Raw genomic sequence first — 9,105 nt, 5'->3', positions numbered from 1 at the left:
AGGATTGAATTCAAATTTAAATATTAACTCATTTAACATTTAAAGTTGAAAAATAGATTGATTAATATTTAGAGCTAGATAATAGAGAAACTTTATCTAACTCAATTTCATTGATTTTCAGCCCACATCATGGTAAAAGTCTAGAGGGACTTATTTAAAGTGATTTGGATTTTGAATCCCCTTAATGTAAATTGAGCTTGAACATTTTATATAAATTTCAAAATGTCATTTCCCTGTTGCTTATATTCCAATTATTCTCACTTCTCCTTATTAAAACAAGTATTTGAAGTGATTTGGATTTTGTATGTCTTGTTTCTCTTTAAAAGCATAAAACATAAATTTAATTTATATTAACTTTATATTTTTTGACCAATGAAAATAAAAATATACACGAATTGATATCATTTTAGATAAACGATATACTCTCATATTTCTTGCATGCGCTTATCTTGAACAAAAGATATATATGAACCAACATCACTTGCTATGATTAAATGAACTAACATCACTTGCTATGATTAAATGAACCAACATCACTTGCTATGATTAATTATTTATATTTAAGTTAAAAATTTAATAATTAAATGTTTTTAATTAATTATAATAAAGGGTAAATGAAATGACACAAATTAGGGGTAAAAAAGGATGTCTTCCCCCTCTCAACAGTGTCCAAATCCTAATTTAACAACAGTGTCCAAAACTCCAAATCCTAGTTTAACAACAGTTTGACACTGTTAAGACAAAATGATATTTATTTCTCCTCATCTTTTATTAGAATAAAGTATTTTCTCATACCATAACTTATTTTCTCAAACCAGTAAAAATATAAAATGTATATTGTTTTATTTAGTTCTATAAATATTTTTATAGAAATTGATTAAATATGACACATACCAAAATTTTAGAGGCTTGAGGAGATAATTTATTTCCGCTTTATTAAGAGTAGTTCCCAATAGTCGAACAACAAAGTTGCTAAAAGTTGTGTATTAAAATATGAATGTTCTTGTTCAAAGTTTAAACATTAATACATGCATTCTCCCCCTACAAGCTTTTTCTATAAAAGACCATCCTCTTTCCCCCATAAACTAACAAGTAACAACTATAGCACCCTTCATAAATAAGATTTTTAAGGAAACCATAGTTGCAAACAAATAGGTTCAACCCAAAATTTTGAGCTTCAATTAAGCCACATACTCTAAACTTGAAAGATGGCAACACAAGTTTAGGAGAACAAAGAAAATACTAGAATCAGCAACTTCATTATTTTATGTACTTCAGCCTCTGAGAACTTTTTGAGGCCCCTCTATAGGGTAAAATTTGTGAACCCTTTTCATCATTGCTCCAACTAATCCCTCACAACAAAAACAAAATGTCAATGTACAATACACCTGGGGTTGATATAACATTACACTACAACATTGATGTACAACAGTTAGTGCCCTGGGTTTAATCGGTCAGAGTTGTTTAAGAGTCTATTCTGGTAGCAGTCTCTTCACGACTTACTAGAGTTGAAGAACTTCCTTGGCCACTGTTCTCCTCGTTACTGCCCGTGCGAGATTTTCCGGGTCGCGTTCTAATATTGGCACCTACGGGGAAAGGCTCCTGCAGATACAGAATAGGTCAGTTTTTTCCCTCGTAAAAAGAACCTGATTTCAAAAGAGCTTGGTTAATTGTCATCATATTCTTTTAATGGAAAGTCCACACTTTTAATACATGCCATGTAAGGAAAAGGTTTAAACTGCCACAAATGGATAGCATTTTATATACAAAACTAGCTTCAAGTTAGAAGAATCATTTAAACCGCCAAAAACGGATAGTATTCTATGCAAAACCAGCTTCTGAGTTATGAGAATCAGAACCATTACGCTTGCTTATTAAGTTCAAGACATAATGATCAAAAACCTATTCCTGCAAGTTACTTCTAGCAGAAATGGTTGATAATAAATATACCAGGAATTGGTTTCAGACAATCATTTTGTAGAATTGTCTTATCTATTGGATACACTAGCACTTAATTTAATGGTAAAAAGATTTTGGATATGAATAAGAAATCATGTACTTTATTTGCAATTTACTTCTGTGAGCCCACACATAAATGCCAGCAAAACCAGATTATCGAGCGAAATTTCAGGGAATCACAGAAACTACAGTAGCTCATTTGTAAACAGCAGTTAACACTTAGAAACTGGAAAATGATCAAAAGTCTGCAATCAAAGAAAGATCTGATTTACCATATCACCAGCATTTGGGCCATCTGTATGGAAGATAATAGGGCGACAACGTTTATCTTCATTCATCAAGCTTGAATTCTGGAAATGAGCAATAAGAGAATCTTTTCCTTGAATTCGACCATATGCAAGTGAGGCTACTTTTTCACTGTTAAACTTCTCCCATTTTTTCCCATTAAAAGCCTGCACGGTGTTTCATATCTATTAGTTCCATCATTTCATGAAGAAACGAAAGAAAAACATTTAATTCAAAATTCAAACAGATAAAAAAATATAGTTAATGTTACGTAAGACTTTCGCATAACCTGGTAGAAAGGAATAATTTGAGCTGGATCGATCATATTTATGAATGCATAGCCAACATTGCATTTGTTCTGCAATCATTTACAGAATTGAATTAGAAACATTTATGAATTATCTCTTTGAAGGAAAGAACGAACAACCAAAAGTAAATACTTGCCTTGAAGTCAATTGGTAAATACAGAAAATCGTAACTTCCCCGACAGTGCTCATCTATGGCAACAAGAAGCATCTTTGAAGTATACCTGCAATAAAAAAGAGAGAAAGGACAATCAAAAGGCCAGTGACGAAGAGTTTGAATTCTTTGCTCCCTATAATAAAGGCCACACCTTAAAATAACTGCTTTATGGTAACCAACAATCTTATCAATAAAACATTCAGTTGTAAACAGAAAATGACAAGGTAACAAATAAGAAAAAGGAGATCCAAAAATCCAGGAAGACAAATGACATACTTGTTGGGAATGTTTTTTATCATAAGCGTTGTTCGGCTGTCTTCCCCACGCAATATGCGACCTAGGTCGAGTTCATATTGTTTTTTATCAGCAATGTTAGTGTTTGCTTCACTTCTATGCTGATAAAGATTTCTCATTTGTTCACCGGTAAAATCAAATTTTGTCAATGAAGTAGGATGCCTCCCAGGGAAACCATGTGACAACTGCTTAGGAGAGCTCTGCACATCATTTGACGTCAGTTCAGTGCTATTCCCACCAACATGAGAAAACATGTGAGAAGATAAATGTGGCGGATTCAATTGCCAAGAACCATGAAAACCTCCACTTCCTAAAGAACCCAAGTGAAAACCAGAAGCTTCAGGGGACTCTCCGAAGTAAGAATGTTGCCCTTCCCAGGGTGAGACTGTAGCAACCGGTGCTGATCCAATGTGATGGTCTATATGTGGTTTTCTCAGCATGTTAGGTGGTGTTCGAGAAAAGCTTGGCATCTGTGAAAGGCTTGGAGAACAAGCACCATTAACAAATGATGGTGTTTTCTGCCAGAGCACGGCACCTGATGAAGGTTTCTGATGCAAACTGGAGCCGTTCCAAATATGATAAAGGCCATTATGTGGGCGGATTCCATTTCCCGATGGCCCTAATAAAACAAAGGTTTCACATCAGGATTTTAAATTGCTAGGATATCATTCAAGTAAACAATTTTATCCTTTGTAATAATATTGCCATTCCTATCATAATTATCTATACACAACAATCATTTCAAAACTGTTGCACAAAATGAAAGGTTATGCATGAAGCATTCATAGCACATAAACATTCTTTTCACTCACCTCCTGCATTATACTCTGCTGAGCCCATTCCCCGGATGTGCCTGCCGTCAGAGGCTGCTGTTGTTGCAGTACCAATATTTCTACCCATGTTGCTAATGGTGCTTGAAAAGTTATAAGGGCTACCATTAGCCAAACTACCATAATACTCGGGTGAGGAATGAGGATGAAATCGTGGACTAGATGCAAATTTCATTGCATCAGCAATGTTACTGGACTCACGAAAGCCAGACAACTTTGCAGCAGATGTCCCTCCCACTGTGTTGTGAATGGTAGAATTCGATTGAAAGAATGCATTATCAACAAATGCATTCAAATTTTGCCGCATTGCAGATTGAAATCCCTGATTATATCCATTTCCCAAGCAGCCAGATCCAAGTACTCCAGAAGACACTTTTGCTGTAGGTAATGTCTAGTGAGGCCAAAAGGAGCATTTTTTCTGGGGTAAAAAATAATTTACGGCAGACAAAATCTTACCCTTATGTGTTAATGATAAGTTTTCAGTAATACTTTGACCAAGTGCGCCTTCATCTTGCCCATTATGAGACGGCTGCATCAGCCTACAGAAGCAATGATTTTGTGATGTCAACAGAAGAAAACAATTTCATAGAAGTGCGAGTATTTTCCATCTACGTTATGTATAATAACTTTGCACTGCATTAATGACTGAAAACGGGGAAAAATTAAGGGTAGTAAGAATAAATATGCATATCCAAAATAAAATTTTCTTCAACAAAATATCTTTTCGAAAGCCACATAGAAAACAATAACAAGAGCTAATACAAAGTAGAGAAGACAATAAATATGAAAATAAAAAGGCAGTGGGATCATTTTGCAAACCTAGGATGGCAAGGTTCAAGCTTGATCTGCTTCCCAGCAATGCCAATTCTGTTCAGTGCATGAAGAGCAGCTTCGGCAGCTCGCACATCATAAAACTCTATAAATTTGTGATGCTTCATTTCTGGATATTCATATATCTGCAATTAAAAACATAACATTTAATGAAGTTCATATCATCTTCATAAAACACAAGCAACGAAAATGGATGAACACCAAAAATGAACAACTTACTTCTTTAATTTCTCCATAAAACCCAAAAATCTGTTTAAGCTCATCATTTAAAGCATACGAATCAAGACCAGATAACATCAATGTACCGTGGCCAATATCCTTTTCTAGAGCATTGACCTAACATGTCATCAAGTTTTGAAAAGCATTATAGGAATGTGGAACAATTGAAAAAGAAAAGCACATGGAAATAATACTAAGATGATAAGAAGAAAAGTACAACCAACTTTATCCAAATGATAGCAAATCATGAATACAGAACAAGTTATTAGACACTTACCTTTGGAATTGAATAATGTATATCAAGTTTCCTGGACCTCAGTAGCCTGTTTTGAAGTGCTTGCATTGCATCTTGCGCTGCTCTTAGGTCATAATAAGAAATCATAACAAACCCGCGATGCTTACAGGCTGTATAAATGGTTCGGATATCTCCATATTGCTGCAAGAACAAACATAAGAATATATTTTCATTTTGTGGTTACTGGTAATGAAATCTTGTCAGAGAATTCTAAGATAACATGTAGCAGACAAGAAGCATAAAGATGTACCTCAAAGAGAGCCTTTAGCTCAGAGTCTTCTACATTGCTATTAATGTTTCGCACAAAAAGTGTCCGAGAAGGTTGTTCACCAAAAGGAACTTTTCCTTTAGAACCTCCAAAGAAAACAGAATCTCCATCCAGACCATTTGTTCTCTTTCGTGAATTTAGATGTTCATCTCCTTCCAGCTCCATGCCCCCACCGCTGCTAAACAAATCATAATCTTCAAAGTCATCATTTGTTCTGGCATGAGTGCTGTATCCTAACACATCAGTGACACCAGAAAAAAGATCATCTTCATCAGGAAGGAGATTCCCTATAATGTATTCTTCAATAGATTTATAAGGTTCTTCCTGAGGAACTGGACCAACGGTAATGGGCTGATCAGACAGAACATCTTTCCCCATCAACCTCACTGCACCAATATATTCATATAAACACACATAGTAAGGATGTCAATTTGACTAAAGTAAAATCAGAAAGCATTAAAGAAATAAGATGTAACTTTTATGAGTTTACGCAAGATATGGAACATTTAACTGATATCCAATGATGATAGACAAGAAAGCTAATGCACCAGAAAATTGATATCAAAGTATTAGAAAGATAAAAGGGTATCGATACTGATCACTTATTATGCTTTAATATCCTTAATACATGCATTCTAAGTATGCATGAAACAAATTCTTACATTTTTGGCTAAACATTTCAGACAAAGAGCTGGAGAATAGACTACTTTCACAAGGGACAGCGTTGGTGATAATCTTGTCCCCAATTAAACCATATGAGGTAGGTGCTGGCTGCATATACGGATCGGACCATGATCTGGGATGATAATACGATGATTCCTTGGAATCTTTCGACACATCAATGCCTTCCTCTCCACCAAAATGTAGCTTTTCTGTACTTTCTCCAGATAGACTAGTCTGCGACAATTGTAAGCCAGATTTTGCATTTCTACCAAGGGGTGATGAATCACTCAAAATGCTGCCAGGTGATGCTACCATTCTATTCTTTGCTGAAAAAATTCAATATAGCACAACTTATTTATCCAGAATTCCGTTACATTTTCTGCCATTAAACTAGTTACTGATACACATGAATGAACAAACACAAAAATGGATACACATGCAAAAGTTGAAGGGAATATGACGTGTTATAAATTAGCATGGTAAAATGTTAAAAGCCATAAAATAAATAACATCTATGCTACGAAGGCACAAACACATTCATGAGCTTCAATGCAGCAGAGCGCAGAATCTACACTCACGAATACGCCATTATTACCCAGCCATACCACAACTAAAAAGTTGTGAGAACATACCGAACACTTAATGATGCATTATGAAGGCATAATTTCAGTAACATTTGCAGCAATTAGGTATTTACCATAAACTGAAACAGAAGTGTTAGTTTTTGGCTTCACATCAATTACTACTCAAAATATTTACATATCGATAAGTAACAATGTCAAAACCAAAGTGAATTGTCAACTTCTGAACTGAAGTGTCGGAAGATCATTCAATGTCTCACTATTTGTTGGTTAAAAAACTTGAGCCATTAATGACAAATCAGCAAGCAAACCAGCACAACATATATTATTACCATTTTGGATAAATAAAAGGTTGATTAGACCTCACCTTGTGGGTATTGATCATGAATAGATTTTTGCTTCTGTAATCCAACATTCCTCTGCCCAAAAAAGGTTCAAGACAGGTTTAGAAACCCACAGGTCATAAAGGCAATAAATATCATCGAGGTCATGCAAAAGTTGAATAACATTCCGAAAAAGAAGACCACGTGTCTAAAGCAACAAAGTGTGCTTGCATTGGTGACCACTAAAAATCAGAGGGTCCCAGTTACTTTTATAATAAATCAAGAAACATTTCCGTGAACATTCAACAGGTCAGTGTTTTAATTTTATAACCAAGTGAGAAACATTGCATATTTATGTGACCATTCAATAGATCAAGCATTTAAAGTGTGACCTTACAACAGTTCGAACATTTACCATCAAAAGCTCGAGCTTTCTACACCAATTTCATAGGGTTGTATTACAAAAGTTGACGAAAATAAACTATATAGGATAGATAGTAAATACCTCAGAATGAAAGGAAATGTCGTCAAAGTGAGGTGAGGCAGAAACACCCCTCTGATCCATTACTTGAAAAGGCATCCTGCAGCTCAAACTCCGGAAAATCTGGAATAGAGAAATATCAATTAAAATTCGTCACTTGCTAGCTTCCTTAGAGTCTACTCAACATCATCTTTAAGATATTTATGGTCATTTGCTTGACAAAGTAAAGTGCACATCACAGTGAACATGGCACTCACATATCAAAACTGCTATCAGCAATAGGATAAAAAAGCCTTAAGAAAAAACTCGAGGCCATCATTTATCTCAAGTTCTGAACTATTAGAAGGCTGTTAGAATCTAGTGAAACTCCGATGCCTAGATTCTAGTTGCAAAATTCAAAGATATCGGTACATAAGCTAACCCAAAAAATAGTTGATCTTCAAATAAACACCAACTGAAAGGGATGATGATACAGGGAAAGGAAGAAAGCTTGTTGCTTACCTAACAAGTAACTACTACCTAATAAATTGGATCATTGGGTAGATAAGAAAAATAATAACGTAGGAAAATTGCAACAAAACCTTCTATAAACTGTACATAATGAACATCCTTTTGTGCAACCAAAAACAAAATGCGGCATCTAAGCCTAAGTTCACAATGATACTCCACCTTGGTTATGTCAGGAACCAAGTGAATTTTGCAGGAAAAGTCTTCAACATCCACAGATCAAGTGCAAAAGTGCAATCTTTCATAGAAGGAGGGAACAATTATGAACATAAACAAGCTCTAATTTGAATATAAACTCAAAACCCATCACCAAAAAGCAGAATTTAGATAAAAACATTAATTTCTCTCACCTTCAAAACTCTTTCTACGTAGCTTCTTTTCTCACAAGAAACTCGAGAGGAGAGAGAACAAGAGAAGAAGAAAAAAAATTGAATTTTGATGGAGGATTACAACATGGGGTATTCAAAAATCAAAGGATCTCATGATATTTAAAACGAAAATCTCGCCTCTTAAATATGCATTGGTTTCCGGAAAATATCACCAAATGAGAAAGCAAAAAGTAAGAGATACATGAAAACAGAGAGAATATTTCTTTTTTAAAAAAAAATTATTCCTTTCCCTCTTTTTGTTAGTTTGTGAGAGAAAAGAAAGAATCCAATTTGGAAGATGAAAAAATGAGATTCAGGTGAAGCACAACGCAACAGAGTCAAAGTCTGTGGTGACAGAGAGAGAAACCTGCGCATGTATTAGTTGGCTCTTGTTCTAATGACTATAATATGTATGTATAGTTAATGTATAAACTTACACATAATTATTATATCATTTATTATTTATTTGGATTAATCTTTTTTTCCGAAGAAGAAATAATTAGTAAATATCAATAGTCGATAATATATTAATAATGTATAAAACTTATCAATATATGTTTTATTTTTTTGTCTTAGTTAAAATGAAAGTATGGATAGAGTAAAAGTTTTATGAATATGAATTATATTTAATCTTCATCGGTCTTCTTAGATTCTTCAAAAAAAATCCAAAATAATATGTATTAATTATAAATAATATTTATACTTATATAGGACATAAATATTAAACTCTGATTAAAAA

At 34.2% G+C, this 9,105-nt stretch overlaps 1 protein-coding gene across 3 annotated transcripts; it reads right to left on the bottom strand.

Annotated features, from left to right (window-relative positions):
* Positions 1 to 1,231: 1,231 nt before the first annotated feature.
* Positions 1,232 to 8,728, bottom strand: LOC109339793 (protein MEI2-like 1). 3 transcript variants are annotated; one of them, XM_019577310.1, is made up of 15 exons: positions 8,349 to 8,728; positions 7,516 to 7,681; positions 7,055 to 7,106; positions 6,106 to 6,432; positions 5,426 to 5,829; positions 5,158 to 5,316; positions 4,881 to 4,997; positions 4,650 to 4,786; positions 4,287 to 4,369; positions 3,813 to 4,208; positions 2,983 to 3,619; positions 2,689 to 2,773; positions 2,534 to 2,602; positions 2,232 to 2,411; positions 1,232 to 1,602 (listed from the first exon to the last, which is right to left on the bottom strand). In XM_019577310.1, the coding sequence occupies exons 2-15, from the start codon at positions 7,588 to 7,590 to the stop codon at positions 1,465 to 1,467; spliced, it is 2,859 nt and encodes a 952-aa protein (XP_019432855.1). In that variant the 5' UTR covers positions 7,591 to 7,681; positions 8,349 to 8,728; the 3' UTR covers positions 1,232 to 1,464. The 3 variants fall into 3 exon arrangements, with proteins under 3 accessions (XP_019432855.1, XP_019432854.1, XP_019432856.1); XM_019577309.1 differs by having other exon boundaries at positions 7,516 to 7,614; XM_019577311.1 differs by lacking the exon at positions 8,349 to 8,728 and adding an exon at positions 8,161 to 8,242 and having other exon boundaries at positions 7,516 to 7,614.
* Positions 8,729 to 9,105: the final 377 nt, after the last annotated feature.

Source organism: Lupinus angustifolius, unplaced genomic scaffold (assembly GCF_001865875.1).
Source record: "Lupinus angustifolius cultivar Tanjil unplaced genomic scaffold, LupAngTanjil_v1.0 Scaffold_112_8, whole genome shotgun sequence".
NCBI classification, from domain to species: Eukaryota; Viridiplantae; Streptophyta; class Magnoliopsida; order Fabales; family Fabaceae; genus Lupinus; species Lupinus angustifolius.
This window is presented reverse-complemented; position numbering and strand designations above follow the sequence as displayed.